The sequence below is a fragment of the Psittacula echo genome, assembly GCF_963264785.1.
Source record: "Psittacula echo genome assembly, chromosome: 2".
Taxonomy (NCBI): domain Eukaryota; kingdom Metazoa; phylum Chordata; class Aves; order Psittaciformes; family Psittacidae; genus Psittacula; species Psittacula echo.
The window spans coordinates 115,259,516-115,283,379 of NC_137737.1; the positions used below are offsets into that span (position 1 = coordinate 115,259,516).

The 23,864-nt window shown below is 41.7% G+C and overlaps 1 protein-coding gene across 1 annotated transcript; it reads left to right on the top strand.

Moving 5' to 3' along the window:
* Positions 1-1,992: 1,992 nt before the first annotated feature.
* On the top strand, positions 1,993-23,654 carry DSG2 (desmoglein 2; the record flags this gene model as incomplete). The annotated part of the gene is made up of 15 exons (XM_080609700.1): positions 1,993-2,037; positions 8,119-8,154; positions 9,042-9,176; positions 10,425-10,583; positions 10,841-10,985; positions 12,213-12,373; positions 13,181-13,315; positions 13,461-13,646; positions 14,601-14,860; positions 15,877-16,019; positions 16,673-16,900; positions 17,761-17,991; positions 19,004-19,132; positions 20,219-20,559; positions 22,647-23,654. 15 exons carry the CDS (start codon positions 1,993-1,995, stop codon positions 23,652-23,654), a joined length of 3,342 nt encoding a protein of 1,113 aa, XP_080465826.1.
* Positions 23,655-23,864: the final 210 nt, after the last annotated feature.

Genomic DNA, 23,864 nt, shown 5'->3' on the forward strand with positions numbered 1-23,864 from the left:
AATAGTGAAGTTTTCCATACAACAGAACTAAGTAAAAAAAAAAAGCCCCAAACCTTTTTGTAATGACTGAGGGTCTTGTAGGATGTGCAGGACATGTAGCTGACCCACATCACAGTTATAAGCCACATAAGAACAGACGTCTAAGTTCTGGCAAAATAATTTGCAGAAGAGCTTCTGTCTCTTTGCAGCTATTGAGCTCTGTGAAGAAGAGTTTATTCTACTCATTCCTCCTGTAAATACATAGGTAACTTTGAAGGGAAATCATGTTAACAATTTTTCAAAGGAAAATAAAATATATTTTTACTCATATCAGCAATAAAAATTGGTTAATAGTTGTAAATATATATATATTTACTACCATCTCATTGGATAGGCAACCAGAACCTCTTTTAGAATTCCACAAAGCAATGTACACATTGAGAAGAAAGTTGACAATTAAGGTTGTTCTCTTACAGCCTTTTGATGTAAAGAAATCCTTTCAAGTTATGCTTAACCACCAGGCTAGGAAATGTAATATACAGATAGAATCAGAATCTACTTCTGATAATCAAATCACCAAATTAAGAGTAGTGTAACATGAAGGCTCTCTGAGACAAGCTATGCTTCCTTTATCTCAAATAGGAATTACTAAAAGCGAATTTCACAGTACTTTTAATAACATTAGCTGCACTAGCAGCATTGTCTGTTAAACCTGTATCAAACTGCACCCCCGCCCTTGAGACCCTGAAGAAGATCCTCAGAGGATCTCAGGATGTATTATTGTGCTTTTGTTCACTTACACAGTGATCAATCCAGCACAGTGACTCAGTGATGAAAACAGGAAAGAATACAGAAACCCTTAATACTGCGCATTTCATGTATGCTTGCAGCTTTATTTCTGGCTTTTGTTTTATTTAAATTAAGAAAATTATACTTATGCAAGTATATCAGCAAACTCTGTAAATTGTGATATTCTAAGTCAGTAATACAAATAGATACACATAACTGTAAAGTAAAGCTTTTTCCCTTTGTAACCCCTATGTAAATGACAATTGTTGCAACTGACATCACGCGGAATGTGACACTATTTATCATACACTGTTACAACATGTAATAAGGGGACATAATTGTTCAAGGCCAGGTTGGACAAGGCCTTGGCTGATATGGTCTAGTGTGTGTGGGGTCCCTGTCTATGGCAGGGGGATTGGCACAAGATGATCTTAAGCTCCTTTCCAACCCAAACCGTTCTATGATCCTATGATAATGTAATTGGAAAGATTCCCGTACAGCTGGTTCCCTCTCGAAGCTCTAACAGTATCACACATAGTCACAACCAGCTGCTTCAGAAATTATTTACACCAATTGCGTGTAATCTTATAAAAATTAATTAGGTAACTGCCTCAAAGAAGAGAGGATGTATGGGAAGTACGTTTAATTGTTTCACCATCATGAAGGATCAGTTATGCCTTCGTAAGGACCAATTAATCAGGCGTATCCAGGAAAGATCTCTGCCAAGTAGAGACAGGAAGGATATGGCTCGGAGCGTATTAAAAAGATTACAGGGAAGATTATGATAAAACTCTCACCATTTTATTCCCTCTCTCTCTCCCCCATCAGTAACTCCTTGCTACATCGGTCGGATGGCACAGTTGCTTTGTTTGCTTCCTTCTCGCTGCAGCTCGCTTTTCTTGGGGGAGGGGAAATAAAACCCAAACTTGGAGAGCCCCGCCGGAACTCCGGAACCGCACCACCTCTGCCCTTAGCACCCCCGAAGGCACCCGCGGGCGGAGCTCGGTGGGGCGGTGGATGGGGGCTCCCACCGCGGTCAAGTCGAGGCGGGCGGGGCCGGGGCGGGCCAGGCACCACCTGCCCCCTCCCGGCGCGGCACTGCTCGGCACACTCCGCCCACCCGCGGCTACTTGTTCCCCCCTCGACGGGCCGCCTCCATTTCCACCCGTGGGGCTCCCGCGGAGCTGACCCGGTCCCGAACAGAACGCGGAGGACACGGCGGCCATGTTGCGGGACCCCGCCGTGGCGGCGCTGCTGTTGGCGCTGCTGGTGAGTCCGGGGACCGAGGGCAGACGGGAGGTGCTGCGCAGGGAGCGGCACCGGCACCGCCCGGCGCCGCGAGGCAGAGCTCTGCCCGTAGGGGGTCGTCAGTCGGCCCGCCGTCGGCTGCTTGGGGCTGGGAACGGGTTTTCTCCGTTGCTTTGGAAAGTAGAGAAAAGTGATCGTTATTTGCTGTCCGAAAGCAGGCAAAGGTAGAAAAACCCGGTGCGAACGGTGCCTGGAATGGGTGGGGTTTTTCGAGACACCAGGAAGAACGGAAACGCAGTGAGGAGTTTGTATTGTTTCCGTCTTCATGCCTAACGTATTATCTCTGTTAATAGATGGCGTTACCTTAGTGAAGAAAGTGCCATAAGGCAAAATGGGTCGTAAAGTTGAATTTAATAGAATTCCTTATTGCCTTACAGAAATTACACCAAATTCTTTATAATCCAAGACACTGCAGGCTTTGTCCTTCCCTGTCCTCTTTAGCCATCAGCCTTCAGACTTTGCATCCTGTGAAATACCTTTTCATGCTAAAAGCAAGCTGCATTTCATAACAAACTAAGAGCAAAACACCTGGTTTGTTTGATTTGGACTGGTGGCTTCTATCTGATTCTAGATGCTTTAGGGAGCTCTACTTTATGTCCGTGGCGTTGTTCTTTAGTTCTTCACCTTTCCAGGCTGGCAAAATGCCTGCAGAAGTTAGGCTACCGCGGCTCAGATGAAGGTGAGGGTGGAGGCCAGGCCACGGGCTGCTCTGGGAAGCTGGGCAGGTTTCAGGGACGGCATATTGCATGGTCAGGTTGGCAGCTGCTGTGCGTCAGGACCTTGCTTCTGGAGCTTGATATCCTGCAAAATCAGAGTTGTTAGCTGGAGACCTGTTGTCCCAGCTGATCCATAACTGATGTAGACTTGTGGTTGGCCACAAGTTGTCTGGCAGCAGTTAACCCTGGTCTTTGCAGTACGTTGGGAGTTACGAATTGGTTGGAAAATGTTTTACCCTCGTTTTGCCCAAAAGACCAGTGGGAAACATGCAGAGTGCTACTTGTACAGAACTTACCACTAATTCTTTCTGTAATACCTGAAGCCACACCATTGCCTGTTCTGGTGGGCTTGCACTTGCTCGGGATGCTGTTGGTTTTGCCTGAAGAGAAAAATTGTTTTCCTGAATCCTCACCATCCTCAGTTTCAGCTAAAGCTGGGGCAGGGTACAGTATACTAAGAACGAAGTTGTTTTGGTGCTTAAATGTCTCATTCCTGGGTGGAATATTAGAGCAAATCAAGCTGCCTTGGTTGATGTCAGGAGAAAGGTGCTGTTGGACTTTGCCTTTTTGGTTTGCTGGGTATTTTTTTCTGTAATCTGAACAAAGCCATTCTTGTGGCAGAGGGTCTGGTTGCCTGTTTGAGAGCATCGAATTAGGGTCATTTATATCTTACGACATGCAAAGATAGCACTGATAACTTCAAAACCTTAAGGAACTACTGAAAGACAAAACCAGCCTCAGGAAGTACTGTCTTCCCCAGGCATCTTCTACCTTAGAAGCATTGAAAACTGCTTTCCCAAGGTCCCTGCCTTCAACCCTTTTCCGGGTGTGTCTGGGCGTGCCGGACGATAGTGTAGTGCACACATAGGGTTGGGCTGTACCTGGCGTGTGTCCAGGTGCGCTCCCAGCGCCATGGGCATGGCTGTTGAGGATTATTAGACTGAGAGGCTTCCCGATCATTTCTGAAGGGGATGGACGTCACGTCTTCTAGAGAGGAAATGTTAGAACACTTCCTGTGTTTCAGTGAACAGTTGACAGAGATTTATGAATCTTACTATGCGAGTAACAAAATTGATTTTAATTCTCTGAACATCTTCTTAGATTGTGCTTCCTTGATGTTTGGAGTATCAGGCAGGGTATGATGAAATTCAGTCCAGAATCCATTAGATCACTATTGTAATATCAGAGCCAGTAGCAATTTACTTTCAAAATTCATACAAACAAGTTAAATAAAAAAAAATAACCAAATAAGCCAACATGAACCTTAGTTTTAGAAAGAACAAAGGTGAGATGATTCCAAGCAGCCTCACTTCTATCGCCAGTAACATGTTGACACATGGTAAAAGTATTTACAAGCATCTATGCACTGATTCAACAACTTAATATTGTTCCAAAAGTGGGGGGAGGAAGGGGAAACCAGCACTATGGTGAGATATGAAATCAGATTAGAAATACATAAGGTCTAGTATTTTATCCATCCAGTTGAACTAAAATTGTGTATTATTTTGGACACCAGACTTCAGAATAAAGTGAATCCACCCAGGGGAGACTAGAGGAAGGCAAAAAATGCGACCTAAGTTTGGGTAGTCCTGTTTTATGATTCCTAAAGTGAGATTAATGATCTGGGTACTGAGAAAAGAAAGTGGGTAAGATGCATGGTAAGTTTTTGGATATATGAATGGTAATTGTGAAGAAAAGGGAACTATACTGTTCAATGAGGGCATTATTAATGTGGCAAAGAGGGAAGTGTGGTTTGAGGCTAAGACATTTCGGTATAGGTGTTTGAGTTTCTTTCATGGTAAATGGAGGTGCAGTGGATGCAGAATGCACCTATGTGGTTGGATCAAATTGTGCTTTCAAAGCAAATCTTCAGAGTGTGTGAATCTGATCCCTCTTGGGTGAAACTGCTGAGAGATGCATCCGCCTGCTCGTGGGTGTTTGGTCTGTAGGACCAGGCTAATTCTAATCTGAGGTAGATACCACAAAACATGGGTCTGTAGTATTGCGTTCTCAGCAGCAACTGCTTTGCTCTACAACTCCTCATGTGTTTGGTTTACAAACTAGACATAGCTACAGTCAGTGGAGCCCAGAGAGAAATAGATGTGGGCTGGCTTTGGGGCAAGTTGAACTGCTGTTTGTCTGCATTGGCTATATTTCTGTTAATTATAACAGAAGTTTAGGTACTTAGCATTCATTTAGGCATGCAGATTGCTATGCCTTAATCTGAAACAGGATCTCATCCAAACAGCAATATGATCAAATTGTAAAGAGCTAAAAATTAGGATAATAAAATGAGGGTAAAAATTGAAATAGACTTTCCATCTGTAAGACAATCTAGGCACTGCCTTAGGTTAGCTAGTGAGACTGTGAGGCCTCCATCCCTCTGTTTTAAGAACAGGTTATAAACAGTTGTCAGGAAGCACTTAGGTGTAGTTCACCTGCCTCAGGGCCAGAAGATGGACTAGCAGATAACCTTGGATTGTCCCTTCAGCCTTTGTCTCTAAGTGTGGAAGATCTTCACTTGCCCATTGTCTTCAACACTAAACTGACTCAGAGGAGGTGTGAGATCCAAATCTCCTGACACAGCATATGTGAATGACCATGTTTCTAGGACTTACTGTTCATAGAATCATCAAATGGTTAGGGTTGGAAAGGAACTCAAGATCATCTAGTTCCAACTCCCCTGCCATGGGCAGGGATATCACACACTATGCTATACATAGTGTAGCAAATGCAGACACATTCCTTCTTGCTTACTCAGTTGTTATCTTTTAAGTATAAAACTAAGCTGTGTGTTCAAAGTCTGTCCTTTAGTCATGTCCTGACTATACATGGACGTGGATTTGGGCAAGAGCAGAATTGATATATGTGGCAGTCACTCCCTTCTTTCTCCTCTCTCTTGCCTACTCCTGTTGCTTTCCTGTAGTGTCTCATTCCATTTTTATTACTTCAGGCCTTAGGTTTTCCACCTTGTTTTCTGTAACCACCCAGTCAGACACTTTGACAATGCCTTCTCAGTTCTGTGTCATCAGTGGATGTCATCAACAGATGTCTAATTTTTGTGCCAAGGCTGTGATCCACGTCAAATGACAGGGCTTTCTTATTAAGCCAGTTAGTAGAAGGCAGCTCTAAGATATTAAAAAAAAGGGAAAATTCAGAATTCAATGCCTGTTGGATATGTGACTTTTCACTTTTCCTTGAAGGAAGTGTCATTGAAAAGTGCTTTTCCCCTTTTTAATTTTTGGAACCTTTAAAATTTTCAATATAAATGCATGATTCCTTTATATCTTTGTTCCACATGTATTTATGCATCTCAAGTAAAATTGCCATTCTTAAACACCTTTTGTAGATACCTTAGAAGTCCCTTATGAGATTACCTGTGGCCTATAGGTGAAAGAAATACAAGAGCAAAAGTATTTTTTACTGTCTTAGCAATAAAACAATGTTTTGCAGCTGCTTTGCTACTAAGCAGACAAACTGATTTTTACTTTTAGTTATCTTAATGAAAAACTTTCTGTTTATAATGACTAATGGGATTTTCTATGCTTCATCTGCATCTCAGTGGAAGACCTGCTTATTCCTGAACTTCAGATGCTTTTGCTTATACTGCATTTCTCAGGTTTCCGGTACAAGGAAAATTCTCACTTTGTGCCTCTTGTTTCCATACGGTATTGAATCAGAAACACTTTTCCCTTCAGTTTATCAGTAAGGACAAGCAAGGAAGGATGTTCACAATAACATCTTGACAACTATTTGCCTTCTGAAAGAGATGCAGCTTCTGTTGGAAAACCTTTTCTAGGAAACAAAATTCTCCTGTCACTCTTGCTGGTACAATCTCATTAATCATAGAAATAAGTTTTTTAAATTTATTATAACTAATAAAACCAAATAAGACTACAAATATTCATGAAAACAACTTAGTCTAAGGTGTAAGATCCTGCAGCCCTCACAGTGCGTATCTGTGAGAGACTTAGGGCTTGCTGATTTTTGTCTTCAGAATATGCATATTGGGAAAATAACCATTTGGAAAAGAGTTGTGTTGTACAAGTCGAAACAGCCTGCTACATTGCTCAACCCTGTCCACTGCATTGCTGCTTTGTGTGGGAAAGAGATAACATCTCAGGAGAAAAAAGAAGCCATCATCAATTCAGCAATCAAGGCTGAGTCAGAGGGATGAATAGGGAGAGAGCCCAGTCAACAGTCCAGAAACCAGTTAAAGAGAATATATAGAAACAATCCCTGACTTTTCAGTAGGAATTCACCTTTTCTGAGCTTGCTTTGCCATAGGCATTAGTATTAAAAAAGAACCAATCAGAGTAGTGAAAGGTAGGTAGATGTGATAGTTTTGGAGAAGGATAACTGTATTCTGTACCTATACAAAGCTCAAGTTTTATTTGTTGGTTTCAAGTGTTCTAATAACCTAATTTTTGATGTTATTGTTTCCCAGTGCTTGGTTTTGCACTGTAAGTTTTGCCCTGGGGTTTGTTACTTGCACAATCTTTGGCTCCTGGAGAGCAGAGGTAAACACAGGGTCTCTGGTAGTTTAACTGAGGCTTCAGTTCTTTCCAGCCAGGGTGAGGCACCTAGCTGGGGTGTTTAAGGGCATGCATAGCTGTCCTGAGCTATCCTGGTGCACTACGAGATTGACAGTGCCAATATTGAATGCTGGTACGTAAGATTTTTGTCAGAGCAAGCGTGATTTGCTTGCTAGATACCCATCTTTAAGTAAGGGATGTATGTATGCCATTTATCTTCTCAGCAAGGTGCAAAGCAGAGAGCTGCTTCTGTCATGTATACATCAGCAGATGTTTTAATTAGTCCTTGCTTTTAAGCCGTATTTAACCAGTTTTGTTCTCTGGTGGGGTTGGTAGCCCACCGCAGCATGTCTAATCCAGAGTTTGCCCAGAAGGGGGAGCTTCTCCAGAGTCTTGCTGGCAACCAGTGCTTACTTTAATCAGTAAAAAATTCCTGACGTTTTGGAATAGTGAAGCACTATTCAGCACTATTATAAAGTCTGGATTTGTTGAAAAAACAAATATTAATTACTTATTATGTGTTTCCTGCTATTAATTGTTTAATAACTTTTTCCTGCTGGGAAAAAAAAGGACAAAACTTTAATTATATAATTATAGTGTATGTTTTTAATGTGAATGATTATGGATAAATTTTTGGAAGCTGTTATGGGTAAATAGTAAAAATTTGTATCGGTCAGATGCCCCTTTCCTTATGGCTTTGCTGTTCTTTCGAGGGAGGTCACGTCAGGTTAAGTTTTAATATTGCTAAAGTGACATAGAATTAATAATGATTATCATAACTTCTATTGCAGATCTGTTTGAATTATGGAAATGGACTCTATGTGAAGGTAGGGAATAATGGAAAAATGCTTTTCTTTATGAGTGCCTGAAAAATGGTTCTCTGAGCAAAGTGTCAAAGGTGTAACTTATTTCAGTTGATAAATATATGGAGTTTTACCATTTTCTGAAACGATGAAAGCTGTGTAATGACTAATGAAATTAAAGGCAAAATGTAAGTTAATAGATTTGTACATCCATCAAACTAGGTGGTCTTCAACTTTGAGAAACTTCCCCTAAAATAAAGTTTGCAGATATCTCTTTTTAACTCTGTGTAAATCAACTACTATTTTATGGAAGATGTTAAGTGGAAACATTTCCAGGTGTTAATCTGGAAGTCAGCAGGCACAGTAGGGACTAAGCTGGACAGAAGGATGAAGGGTGTAATACAGAGTAAGAATGAGGAGTAGTTGAGCAAGGAAAGCAGAAAGCAGACAGTGGATGGGTTGAGTGGATGTTTCATGTATTCTGTTTTGGAGAGAAGATTGAGTAAGAAGCAGTATTGGTGGGATGGTAAACCGAGTAAAAAGGCAGAAATGGTGGTTCAAAACAGCCTTAGTGCCAAACATCTTCCCACATCTGATGACAAGCATTTAAGTCTTCCAGAACAGGTGTATTTTCACCAACCCCTAGTCATGGGAACTTGCTGATATACTTCAAGCCTGTCTTACCTGATTGTGCCTTGATGAAAAGGCTAATATAGTTCTCCTCTTCAAACAACTCAAGGAGTGTATAGCTCTTAGATTGTGGCTCAGAAGGCTAATGCTGCTCCATGATTTTGAAGTTACTAGCTATTGAAAGAGCAAAAGCTATTCAGAAGTTTAGGCTACAGCAGCAATAAAGCATTCACCTGAAATGGCTAAGTGTAATGCTGACATTCAACCTTGTTTCTTCACAGGTTTATAATCAAAATGGCAAGAGTGGCATGTTGTCTCATCACAACAGCCTAGTCAGACAGAAACGAGAATGGACAGTCCCTCCGGCTTTCATACGGGAAGAGGAAGACAATTCCTATAAGAATCCGATTGCTAGAGTAAGCCCAGAAAATAGATAGATGCAGAATACACATAAAAATAGAGACAAAAAGTGAAATAAGGGTGTGGCTTCCATAAACATATGCGCAAATGTTTATTTAATTTTAAAGGTCTATTGAATGTCAGTTGAAGATTGGCACATTTCCTTCTGTTTTCTTCCTTCAGCAAATGAGTTACTTTTGCAGCCCAATTTGGCTCAGTCTTGCATCCTTTCCTAAATATGAGTTTTTATCAAACTTTGCAGAATGCAGTATCTTTGAGCTATTTTACTCCATCATCCCCATAGTTGAACTTGGCAAATGGGCCCCAAAACTGCTGGTAGTGATTCGGCAGAATGGAGCATGATTATGTATGCCTAGTTTTTTTAGGAAACAGAGGTAAATGTAACCAAAGTGTTATCCTTTGTGCAAGAGTGATATGCATTTGGTTCAGCACTAGTGTTGGAAGCTGAATTCACCACACCCGTTATAAAGTACCACACCTTCAGCATATAAAGTAACTGCTGATGGTAGTAGGCTCTTACCCTCTGCTTGGGCTGCCCCTTGATGGTGATGCTGGTACAGTGCACACCTCCCTTTCCAGATGTTTCAGGTACTTGGTGACAGCAGGGGAGAGGAAGAGTATAATCTCTAGTCTATACAGCCTCTTCTACCTGTTCCTCTCTAGGTCTCACCTTTCTTCCTCTACACCATCACTTCCTCCAGTCCTGGGCATACTCACTAGCTTAGGTCCAACCTGCCTTTAAAATAGTTATATATTATTTTCAGGTTTTGCCCAAGTAACTTCAATTTCTCCTGCTGAACTTATTGTTCAAGACTCTTTTTTCCCCTTAATCTTTCTCCACATTTTGTTTACTCCCATCTGCTTGGTCAGTTTCCTTCTTCTTCCCTGATTTCAGATTTTCATCTTATCACAGTGGTTTTCCAGCCTTTCCTTGCACTTGCATCCTATCCCACTCTGTTTGTACAAGCAGTTCCATTTTTCTTGTCCCACAAACCTCTCCACTCCATGGTTCCCAACTCCTGCACTGACTATCATGTTCCTCATCTCCCTGCGGCAGATCCTCAAACAGAACATGCAGCTCTTCCTGCATTCATCTCAACATCTCCACGTTCAAAGATGTGCAGGGAAATGTGTTTAATGCTTATTATTGTTTGTTATTTACAAAAATAGCAACAGTATTTTCTTCGAATTTTTAAATGTGGTTTTATTTACTTATGCTGTTTAATCTGTTATATTCCTGCTAGATACATTCTGATCTTGAAGATACAGGGATAGTGGTAACTTACACTATATCTGGTCAAGGAGTAACAGAACCCCCTTACGGATTATTTGTTATTAACGGGAAGACTGGAGACCTGAACATAACAGGAAGGGTTGACAGAGAAAAGACTCCAATGCTGCTTGTAAGTTGAGTAGTAACTTTTTCCTTATAGGTGTCCTCCTATCCATTTTTATTTGTTTTGTTTGGATTTGTTTGCTTCAGTTAGTTTTAATGTTCCTGAATACTTGTCTCTGTACACATGCTGATACTTATAAGCATATTATATATGCTTATATAATGCTTAGATTTATAGAGATATATATTTATTTCACATATGTATTTATATATAGTACAGTCACCTACTGGATTTGCTTATTATTTCTGTCTGTATTATTTCAGCTCAGAGGTCATGCACTGGATAAAACTGGAGCAAAACTAGAAGAGCCAATAGACCTCCCAATTAAAATTGTGGATATAAATGACAATTTTCCAGTGTTTTCCCATGAAGTTTTTGTTGGTTCAGTTGAAGAATTAAGTGAAACAGGTAACAATATTTTAAGAATTGGTTTTTTCATTCAGCTTTTTCCAACACATACAAGGGTGCAAGTTGAATATGCTCTTTTCAGCAGCGCATCTGCAATGACAAGGATATATTCTCTTGCTTGCATAGGCGAGGTTATCCATGTGTGAATTCAAGTTTTTATTCACGGCTAAGCTGTGTGGTGTGACTAGGGGAAAGCATCCACGTAAAGACAACAGAGAAAATTTTCTCTTATGATGTCTTTGGTTTGGTATCAAAGTTACTGCAAATCCAGGAACCAGAGTCCTTCAGCAGCAGTTTCATGAGAAATGCAGTCTGCCCTTTTTCATAGCAATTGCAGCTGATTTGAGAGGGACTCTACTCTGACATGCTCCTGGAAAGCCCTGCTTTATCTATTGTCTGAACAGGTACTTCACTGTTAAGTGCATATGGCTGTGACCTAACCTTCAAAGAATGAGTTAGTGGCTGTTTTCCTATTGATGTCAGTAGGTATAAGAGCAACAGATTACTTCCCAGGAGATAAGAAAACCCAGAATAAACCAATTTAATAAATACCTGACATTAAAATGGACACAGTGAACATGGTAATCTGAAAAAAACCCAAATTCTTGACCATACACTTGCCTGAGGTATTGAGTTCCCTTAGCTCTCTTCAAGTCAGTAGCAGCCATAAAGTAATTGCCCTTTATCTGAATTCCAGCTACTGTTCAAACTTGGGCACTGGACACTAAGGTACACACCCTTTCCCAAAGGATTGCATTGTGGAGCCACCATGTATTTTGAATGAAGTTACTGGAAGGCATCAGTACAGAGCAGTTGTTTTAATAACACTCAGGTAGAGGAGTCAGTAGTGCTCCCTTCAGAACAGTGTGCGAGGGAGATGTAGCTGCTTGTTCAAAAACATTTTCTTTCTTCTCTGTATATCTACAGTTTTCTGTCAGAATTTTGGAGAGAATCCAGCCTGTTGTTTAAATCTGGTGTACTGAATTCTGTGAGTCACAGATGTGTGGATACAATCCTTTTGTTTGCTTAAAAGGGTATACTTTTTTAACATATGTACTTTTGGATTTTAGGAATGCTTCTTCACCTCCATTAAATAAATAAGGGAAGAGCATCAGAAAATCATGCAGTCCATCTTGACAATCTTGCAATTGCACATCTTGAAAATAAAAATACTTCACAGTGCATGGCAGTATAAACAAATACTGTATTTTGTTTGTTTTTTTCCAGGTACGATTGTACTAAGGATAAACGCCACAGATGCAGATGAGCCAAATAACCTAAATTCCAAAATTGCTTTCAGGATTGTTTCCCAAAGCCCTAGTGCTGCATTCAGTATGGATAAGGATACTGGCGTGGTTCGAGTAGCAAAAATAAACCTTGACAGAGAGGTAAAAAAACCCTCCCATTTTTAATCTGTTAACAGCAGTCTTCAAATGCCTCTCTTGCCACCTTCAGCCCTGCCTGCTGAAGTGAAGAACTGGCCCTCTTGCCTTCTTTCACCTCCCTTGGATTAAAGCCTTGTCCGGTTGATTTGTGTTTTTCAGGAATTAGGGAGTGGTGCGTGTGATGAAATGAAGGTTGTACTCCTTCTGTCACCTTCCTGGCATATTGCCAGCCCCAATGACCATTGCTTTCTGTCTCCCGTACAGCCAGGGCAGCAGTTACATGAAGCAAGAGGTGGTTTCTTCCTGCAGGAGAGCACTTGGCAAAGACAGCCCAGATCACCATCTGCAAAGCTGCTGATTGCATCTAGAGTTTTTGTAGCCTGCTATGCAAATTGAGCTACAAATAATTAGGATGATCACTGCTGTGAGACAACATTGAAGGCCACATGTTATGAGCAACTTCATCTGAACTTGCATGAATTTTGACTGGCCAGCAGATGGTGATCTGGACGTTAGCTCTGCAGCTGAAGACATCTCTGCCTCTAGTCCTGACTGCAGGTTTCATCGGTCCTATCCCTGAATTTCTTTCATTTGCCACCTAAGTGCAGTCTTGCATGTGAGGAATACACAATAGTCCCAAACCCTTTTCAAAGCCTCAGCAGAGCCTGTCAAGGTAGTTGAGCTTGAGATTTACTACTGGCTAGAGAGGAGTTATAATTGACCATGAGAGGGATTATGAAAATGTAATAGTGATAATACAGCTAAGGAAATTTTTGTGCCTGGTTTAAACATGTTTTCTTATTGTGGCAGACACAAAGAAGCTATTCATTGGTGGTGGAAGCAAAAGACCGTGGTGGTGAAATGGGTGGGAATGCTGCAACGTGTTCTTTAGAAATCAAGATTTTGGATGTCAATGACAACCTGCCTGTGGTTGAAAGTAACACAGTAAGTAGATTTATCACGGTATTTGGCATGTTGCTATACTTGCCAGTATCCCATTGCTTAATACAAGGCTGTGCAAACTTTCTTGCACTGGTGAAATGAGGTAAATAATGACATCTTCTTAAAGTAGAGTATTTTTCATTTGCAGTTTGAAGGAAGCATTGAAGAAAACAGAGCAAATGTGGAAATCCTACGAATAAAAGTATTTGACAAAGATGAAGAGTTTTCTGATAACTGGCTGGCAAACTTTTCATTTGTTTCTGGCAATGAAGGTGGTTTTTTTCATATAGTAACAGATACCCAAACGAATGAAGGAGTTTTGACTGTTGTGAAGGTTAGTATATTCTTTAGAGAGTCTTCTTTAACTATTAGAACAATTTATTGCCTTTAAGTTGACATACAAATTTTTTATATTCAGTCAGTATGTAAACTGTAAATTTGCACAGTAGACTCTCCTCCTTTGGCATGTTCTGTGTTGGTGTATTGAGTAATTCTGTGCAAAATAATGATTTTGTCCAGCGTTGTGTGTGATCTCAAATAAATGTACCTAGTAGGGCAGAAGTCCCCAAACTTTCTGTGTTGTTTGGGCAACAGTGCTAACAATTATACTGTAAACTTTCCCGTGTATTTTCTCTCCTTGATGATCTCAGTTTCAAGTTCTGTATTTCCAATGGCCACAAATAATGTTGCAGGCAACACCTATACCATAAATCATGGGCTACAGATTATTTTATGAATTTCCATAAACTGAAATTATGAAAGTATTTTCTATACATCAAAATTTCCATTTTATGAATTTCACTCCTCTTTAGTCCACAGGCATTGAAGCATAGCGCCCTTTTTTTCACTCTGTTCCCCTATCTGAAAACTGATAATTGTAAAAAATAATTGATAAGCATTATTAGGTAAATTAATTGGTTAAAAAACAAAAACAAACAACCGACAGAACAAAACAACAAGGAAAAAAATCCCAAAAATTTAAAATTGGAAAAGCCAGGTAGTATGGAGCCCTGGAAGTAAAGACAGAATATATGGGTAAGACTCATCACACCTACCTTAAATTAGTTTAAATTAAATAATATAAAGACGTACCTATGGTGCTATCCATTAAAAACAAGAGTAATCTTCCTACTATAGTAGCTTGAAGCATTATGCATTAAGGGTAACATGTTAGCCATCAGTATTATTTAAATAGCATTATTTAAATATTAAATGTATGAATGTTGTCTAGATACCACATTCTGTCAGATTCAGAGTGTGTTTTTTTTTGGTTTTTTTACTGCTTTAGGAGCTGGATTATGAAGCCATACAAAGCCTGAACTTGGGCATTGTTGTTACAAACAAAGCAGAATTCCACAAATCGATTAAACACAGTTATAAAGCACAACCAATTCCAATCAAAATCAATGTGATTAATGTGCGGGAAGGCCCTGTATTCCCTGGTGGCACAAAAATTATTGAAGCAAGTGAGAAACTGCAGATAAAACAGGTTATTGGACAGTATCAAGCCTATGATGAAGACACTGGAAAACCAAGTGAGCAAATTATGTAAGAATCTTTTTATAACCATCATAACTAAGTGTGTCAGAAAATGTATCTTACTGTAAGAACTTGTATATTGAACTGCAATAATTTCAAAGGCAGTCATAGAATCATAGAATAGTTTGGGTTGGAAGGGACCTTCAGATGTCACCTAGTCCAACCCCCCATGTAGTGAGCATGGACATCTTCAGTTAGATCAGGTTGCCCAAAACCACATCCAGCCTGGCTTTCAATGTCTCCAGGGCAGTCATTTTCTATTATGTGTAATTCACATCTAGAACAATATTATCATCATTGTCAGTATTCTATTATGCAGAAAACAGCTGATGTGAAAATCCTACTTGTTTTCTTGCATATGGTGGGACATGAGTGTTTGGGCTGAAGTTGTCTGTGCTTGCATGCTGTGTTTGCTGTGCCTGTCTACTTTTGAGAGTAGATTTACTCATCTGATTTCATCGTCTGCAGAAACATTAGGAAGAAAGAAGCGGAAGCATCTAGCAATCAGACAGAAAAGGTGTAAAGTCAATAAGTCTCTGTGTGCTTAGATTTTTGAGTCATAGCTCTTCAACTATGGTAGTTGAACCACCACCATGGCTTTTACAAATGGTGCACACAAGCAGAGGTTCATACCCAACAGTGGTCCCCTTTCCCGCATGACTGTAATACAGTCTCTCGCAGGCAGCTGCTGCTCAGCTTTTGCTGGGAGCTGCGAATGAAGGGCAAGAGGATGATGACGAGCAGTACAGGTTCCCCCCCCCTTGCTCCTTGAGTCTACTTTTTATAATGCCTCCACACCTAAATCCTGGCTCTAGAGAGAAAAACAGGTTTCAACGTTTAGGATAGGTTTATAACCTTAGGTTTATAGTTGAAACAAATTTCAGTGTCAGGAGCATCAGACCTTAAACCTAGGGATTTGGTCTCTGCTATAAACAAACAGTAAGCATACTGTGAAGCTGCTTTTCACACTGATGGTTGTTATCCTCATTATAAATGTGTACATCTTTATGTGTGATTTTAATCAGATACATGAAGGGAAGAGATACAGCAAACTGGATCACAATAGACTCAGTCACAGGTGAAATCCGGCTTGCTAAAGAACTTGATTATGAATCGCCTCATGTAGTGAATGGTACCTACACTATCACGATGTTGGGTGTAACTACTGGTAAGTTGAGAGGGTTTTGTTTTCATGATAACTGGTTTATTTAGGGTTTAGTTTGCCTTTCTACAACTGTAGTGGGTGTAACCTCTCTATCTTTAATTGCCTAAAAGTTAGGTTCCTAGTGCTCTGTATTTGGAGGAGAGATATGGGCAACTCACTGAAGCAGAGTGAAACTTGGAATGGGTTCCCAAGGTGCCTGTTTCTCTCCGTTGACTAGATGAAGGTGAACTTTTACAACAAGTTTTGCAAAGACAAAGTCTGATAGGAACATCCTTTGTCAAGGTGGAAATTACTTTTATCTCTGTGTACTAATGAGCAGACTTCAAAGTCCTGAGTTTTCTTGAATGCTAAGTAAGAGCTCCCTGAACTTCTTGTGTGTCTAATCAGAATTCTCCCTTTATAATCTGCATGTGACTATGTAACCATACACAGGAAATACTTTCTTTTAAGTTAAAATAGTAAACCTGCTTGCCTGCAGAAAAATTTTGTCAATATGTGTATTAACATTAGGAATGAAATACGTAAGCTCCAGGGAGAGCTCTTTTAACTTACTTAAGCAGGGTTTGTGTTTTGGAAAATATTAAGGTTGTTTCGTTTTAAGTTGAAGTTTTTGCACTTTTCAAATCAATGTAAATTTTCATATTTTAAAATCTTAGATCTTTCCAAGAAAACGGTCACCGGCACAGTCGTTATTCAAGTTAAAGATGAGAATGATAACTGCCCAGTTATTGTGAACCCTGTGCAAACTGTGTGTTCAGATGCAAAATCAGTTGATGTTACAGCTAATGATTTGGATGGTTACCCAAACAGTGATCCCTTCAGCTTTACTATCATTGATGAGCCAGAAGGGACAGCAAATAACTGGATAATTGGATTCAGCAATGGTAAGCAAATATATTTTTAATTACTTTCAGTTCTTTAGAGTCCTACTGTTGTAGTTTGTTAATTTCAGTCAAACTGACAGTTTGGCTGATCCAGACCAAAAAGCCCTGTATGTAGAGTCAGTCATGAAGACACGTAACTTGGTGTTCTGCTTCCTTCTTTCTAATGGCTGTAAAAGCACAGTCATGTCTTCTGGACCTTGTTGCCTTCCCTCAGCTGGACCATCTTTGCCTAGCTTGATGACCCGTATGTGGTAATCAGGATTTCATGAGTAGTGCTGGGATCAAGCCATTCCACAAAAAGCATGCAGTGACTGAGGATGCTTTTTGTTAAAATTGAGCTTGGTGATAGGGTTGTGTTACTGGCTGCAGTTGCTCTAACTTTTAATTATTATTTTCATTCATGTGGGCATCTCTTGCTTAGTTGTGTCCTTGACATGACATGGCTACAGGAGCAGGTGGTATGTTGGCTCCCTGGTCTCTGGCTATGGCCTCAGCAGATTAACCTGAAGACTGAAGCTGTTTTTTTGTGAATTCAGCCTCTGCCTATCCAGATGACATGACATATATAGGCAATTGGGCTGTCTTCCATGATAAATACTCTGGTGGTGTGAAACTCTTCACAGTTTTCTGAGACTGTAAGTGAGGACAGCTGCTTTGTTGCCAGCATGAATTAGTTGATCAGAGCACATATGCTGTAGCAGCAGCTGATCAAACTTCATTCCATTGCATTGGCTGGACTTACCTAGAGGGGGCTTGTTGGGAGGCTGTGGAGGTTTTATTTCCCTTAGTTTACAGGAATCAGCTTTTTCTCCACTCATTTCTGGTCTTTTTTTTTCTTTAACTCCCCCCTTCTGCCTCAGGCACCAGCATACAGCTGGTACCACAAAACCTGAAGCTGGGCAGAACTAAAGTTCCCATCCTAATAAAGGATTACCAAGGCTTGAGCTGTGCTCAGACACAGTCTCTGCAACTGACTGTTTGTAAATGTGCGGATGACGGCGTATGCAGAGAGAAGTTTATTGGTGCTCAGTCAGTGGGTCTGGGACCAGGAGCAGTTGCACTGATCATCTTGGCGTTTTTACTTTTGCTGCGTAAGTAATCCTTTCATATTATCTCACAAGAACTGTAAATGTGGTCTGCAAGGTATCAGGAAAGAAACAGTCCAGCCCCTGGGTTTCATCATCTTGATATATACTCTGTGTAAACTCCTAGTCTGTGTGAAGTCGTGGCAAAGCCCCAGCCAATTTTGGTAACGTCAGCATTTTGCCCTCAAAGGATTACAAGCTGGGCATTTTAAAATTAATATGTACAACTTCAATGTTTGTCTATGGCACTGTAAATAACAGTTGGAGAAGCAGTAAGGAATCCTGTCAGTGTTCCCACACATCTCCATGTGAAGCCTATCTCTTCCCACTCAAACTGTGGCACTCTCTACGCTCTCCCTCACTGCAGACCCTGATCTGGTGCCTTGCTCTGAGCAGGATATGACATTGCTCTTTGAGGCAAAATAGAAGCTTGAAAGTAAAAGAAGAATGCTTGTAGTCAGGGTATAGCCATGTATACCAGTGATACATTTAAAATGGCAATAATTTATTGCTTGTACTGGTAGCAGTCTAGCTGTGGCAAAACAAAGTTCATGCCACACAAATGTGCTGTGCTCTTGAAACTGGATTGTTTTGAGTTTCGCAGACAACACTCTAGACATGTCATAGGAGTGGTGAGGAGGAATTTACATGACACCATGTCGTTATCTAGCAGTAAAAGAACATGAGGAGTTAGAAGTGCTGAGGTTGTACAGTGATATTTAGGGCTTGGTATATGAGATTATCTATAGAAGTATAGCAGTGCGCATGTGTGATCATCTGCAGGATTGAGGCCCTGACAGGTTAATTGTCAGTTTACCCTTTAGGAAACCAGCCTGCCATATGTTTCTAGGAAATACCTTGAATATCTGAGAACCTGTCTTCAGTCTTTATCTGCCCTCATACTGATCATTAGCTCATTACATTTAGGTATGGGAGCTGGCCAAACTTTGGTACTGCTTATTAGTATGCTTTGGCCCTGTAATCACATAGTTAATGGCAAACTTCTGTTTCCCCATAGTTGTTCCACTGTTACTGCTCCTGTGTCCCTGTGGCTCAGGAGCAAAGGGATTTGCTGCAATTCCAGACTACAGTGAAGCGATGTTGCGTCAGTGGAACAGCGAAGGAGCAGCTCCCGAGGAGAAGGCATGTATCCCTAATAACATCTCTCTTTGATTTCTATCCAAGTGTTCGGTTCAGCTCCTAGCGCCTCTGCCACGTAACAGGCTGCTGTTTCAAAGCTGTACAGCAGAATTTAACCACACATGAACATTAATTAAAATTAACCCTGTGAGCCTCAGTGAAGGATGGGTGGAAAGTGAATTCCACCAGCAGCTTCAGAAGAAACAACCATAGCTTTTAAATAGTAAAGGGAAAGCAACCAAGGAAATCTTGATGGTATCTTAATAGAAGATAAAGAGTGTGGGAAAAGCATCAATGCTGTAAAGAGCGAAGCATTTGCATTTGGAAGCCTGGAATGTTCTGCATCCCTTTGGGAGCACGGTAAAGCAGCAGTTTAAAGTTTTGGGCGGCATTTTAAATTACTTCCCTATGTATTTGCCTTCTTAAACAGAGGAAATTCTTCATTAAAAAGAAAAAAAAAAGGGGCAGAAAAAAGTGGAGATCAGTAGAGGGAACAGTGAATGCCGAGAGAAGTTTGCCCTTTGTTTTTATGCTACAAAATCCTGTTTTCAGAAAAAGGGCATGACACTGGCATGCTTCTGCACAATAACAAAGAAACAGAAGGTAAAAGACCTGGGGCCAGTGCTCACACCAAATTCTTGTTAAAGACAATTAACAGGGAAGCCAAACTGCTAGAAAAGAAGGGCCTGGCAGCACCATAGGAGCAGCAGGCAGCTCACATTCCCCCAGTCTGTCTGAGGAAAGCTGGGCAGAGTCTTTCTTGGAAAAGCTGAGCTCCCTGGAATTTCACAAGCCTTTTTTAGTGTTTGGAGTTATTTTGCCTGCTTTCATTCCCAACCCTTTCAAGAAAACAATGATCTATAGAAATACTTCCATGATCCTCCTTGGGAACGCAGTTGTGGAAGCTGCACCCTGTTTCAGGAAGCCTTTTACTCTTTGCAGCAACATGTATTAAGTGCGAATTCAAACAAGTCATAAAACGGCATCCTCCCAGGTCCCACCCAGCCCCGCTGCTGGTTTGGTGAGTTCCATGTGCTCGCTAGACAGCGCAGCTTTCATGTCGCGTTCTAATTTGTGTTATTCATGTAGCCAGTGCTAAGCTTCATCCCACCCACTGGACTGGGGAACTCCAGAGGAGCAACCAGCGGAGCAGTAACAGCAGCAGCGGCGGCAGCAGGAATGAGTGGAGAGGGAAGTGCAGCAGGAGGAGGCAGTTCTGCTTCTCATGTAAGAGAGCACTGCAACACTATTACCAAGGAAAGATGGGAAGAGCAAAGACATCTCCTTTCTGGTGCTGAGTATGGAGCCATGGCAGCTGGAGGGGCTGAAGGCATGGCAGGTGTAGAAGGCAAGACAGTGGTGGCTGGAGGAGGAGTTGCAGTGGGAGCAACAGGAGCCATGAAAGAAGAATTTTTAAGAGACTACTTCAATGACGTAAGCATATGACCCCAAAATAACAGTATTTTGATATTGACACTTACCATTGTGAAATGCTGTTTGTATTATTACAAACACAGATGAGTAGGTATGTGTATATATAAGGAGTCCTGATACAGTGGCCAATATTGTGTGCATGTGGAGTTGGGGGCATTAAGGATTTTTAGATTAGGCTGACATGTGGGACTTGGAGCATGATAGTGCTCAGTCTTGTAGCACTGGGTGCTTATAAGGTCTCTCACAGCCTCTTGAGGGAGGTACCTGGGGATGAGATCCAGGGTATTCAGCAATGACCAAACACCCCTTGCCCAGGAAGAAGTCATGAGAGAGACTACATGATCTAAATCTCAGGGATTTAAGTGTGTTAAACGGGCCTGTTCGGAGGCATCTGTGACTCACGTTGAGTCACAGCTACAAACTTCATCATGAGGCAGGTTTTTGCTTTGACAGATAAGCCATAGATGTCATACAGGAGAGGGTGGGTCTGCATTTTCAAAGCAGCTGATGAAGTAAGTGGTGCTGGAATTGTCTCTGCCCAACAGCCTGTGTAAAGGGCCATTCATCAGAAGCATATGAGGCACATGTTGCAATCCCCTTTCTTCTGGGTTTTTTTGTGACCTAACCATTGATCAATAGGCTATTCCTACTCACTGCAGCTATTCCTATTTGTATAACTACATCATTAGTCCTTATGCTGATGAGCTCCTTATAGTGAAAGTTTCATTTCCATGTGCCGAGGAGCATACAGATTGCCCATCACCTGTACAAACAAAAACATCTTCACACCCTATAGCTGGCTTATGGTGAGGTTCTGCAGGGAAGTAGGTAGGTTTGAGTCACCACCTCAGACCAGGGAAGGATTTGAGCTTAAGACACTTGTGTATCTCCTGAGTGCTCTAGGTACTGGTGTTCTGAGTGAACAGATGCAACAGTAGCATTTCCATTTTCCTTCTGCTCGTTGTGCTTCCTGATACTAAGGCATGCTTTAAGCATAGCTGCCTGCTGAAGTCCTGTAGCAGAGCTTAGTAAAGGTAGTCTTTAAAACTTTCAGGAAGCTAAAATACCTCAGGTTGTGATTCTCAGAGGGGAACCCAGACAAGTAACCAAACCAGATAGTTTCAGATGTGTGCTGATCTTTGCAGGAGCATCTTGGGTGATGTGCCTACTTCTGGGATCGAATGCAGAAAAACATACAGAGTCAATTTGGGTCTAGGTATATGCCACATTACACAAATGCCTGAGCTAATATGCACTCTAAAACTTCAGATGTGGCAAAAAAGTGGTTCTGAGCACAAGCCAGCAACCGTATTAGGTAGAGCTGGTTCAGCAGGCCCAGAGGATTTGTCTGTCTTCACTCCTGAAACTAGAGCTGTGCAAGCATGTACACAGATACTTGGGCTAGCACTGGCAGCAACTCCATTGCGAATGCTGCTGTTTGGCTGAGCTGGCCCTGGAAGAACTATAGTGTGAACCTGTAAGACCTCCTTATTCCAAAGTGGCCTGCATAGAGTCTAAAAATTTATGTGCTGGACTGTGTTCCCATACTTATCGAGCCATTTAACTTTGTGGTTTGTTTGCTTTTGGGCTCCTTGGGTGTGATCCTAGCAGGTTATGCTAGTGAAAAGGGCCATGGCAGGTGATAACATGTCAGCATGTACTCATTATATGTGCGTTTAAATGTTAAGATACTCTTGGGCATGGTATTGGCACTGTCCCACAAACACCTAGTTAGGGTTGAAGTTCACTCACCGAACCAAAATAAAAGCAATCGCTTCGTGAAGATGGAGCAGTATCACAAATGGCACAGTTCCTGGTAAGAACAGCAGCAGATGGTGACAGTACCCTAAGTTTTCCATTTAATCCCAGATTTTTCTTCCCATCACATGTACTGTCAGTTTCAGACTAACTTCAGGAAAGCAAAAAGCACTTTTAGGTACTGCCTTTACTTGGTTGATGGTTTCTGCGGGTTCAGTTAAATTTCCTTGTTTTGTAACCTCTTTGACCAAGCATTCCTGATCTTCAGATTTATTAAGTCTTGAGCTGACATTAATGGACTTCTGCTTGCTTTTGTTTTCTCTCTGTAGAAAGCTGTCTCTTTTGCGGATGAAGATGAAACCCAAGCTGCAAATGACTGTCTCCTGGTTTATTCCCAGGGAGAGTCAGGCTCCCCCCACGGCTCCATCGGCTGCTGCAGCTTTATTGAGGGCGATCTTGATGACCACTTCCTTGATGATTTAGGAGACAAATTTAAGACTCTAGCAGAAATATGCATAGGCAGACACATCAACACGAAAGACAGTAGCTCCAGGAATGAGTCAGGTTTCAGTCTTAATGACTCAAAGTCACAGTTCTTAGATCAGCAGAATGCTTCCAGCTTGGAACAAGCCTTTGCTTCAGGCAGCCGCTTGCAGCCAGCCCCACCAGTGCACGCAGGAGAAGACACCCTGTCCAAGGAGGCGGTCACAGAAACAACCTTTGCATCCCGCTCTGAACAGCACGATGCCCAGCCCTTTCCCACAGCTCACTCTGAGACCAATTTCACCATGACAGAAATGTCCTATTCTGCAGGGGCTCCTGCCCGCTCGACCACTGTCTTTCTAGACCCTCAGTTTAAGGAGAACATAGTGGTAACAGAGAGAGTGCTGGCACCTGCATCAAGCTTGAAGGGTATGGTGGAAATCCCCAATTTGCCATGCAAAAGTAACGTGGTGGTTACAGAGAGGATGGTGAAATCAGAGGGTGCCATCCCAGGAGCCCTGACAGTTCAGGATCTCCCTGACTCGCAGTATGTCGTGGTGAGGGAGCGGGAGAGGGTGCTCGTGCCTGCTGCAGAGCAGGGCTCAATCCCATTCCCTGCTGGGGAAGGGGGGAGCAGCATGGTGGTGAATGAAAGCATGGTAACAGCCTTGGGGATGCAGAGCAGAGCCAAACAGGCATCAGATGCTGGCCTGGGAGGGCAAGACCATGTCTTGATCACAGACTCCTCACTTAACCAGGCGGGCTTCAGTGCAGAAGGGCCTCCGGCCAGTGCCACACTGAGCAAGTCTTCCAGAGTCACCAAGTACAGCACAGTGCAATACACTCGCTCCTAGCCTGAACGCTTGCAGGGGCTTCTGTGTCTGACAGTCTTGTGTCCACATGTCTTGCCTCAAGCTTTTTCTTGAGACCTGAATTTACTGGCGCTTTCAGAATGGCACATACTCACTTGCGGTAATTTGTATAAATAAGGTTTATGACCAGGAAGTTAGTAAGGAAGTCTCCTGCTGTTATGCAAGATTGGCAGCGATGCTTTTGAAGTGGAA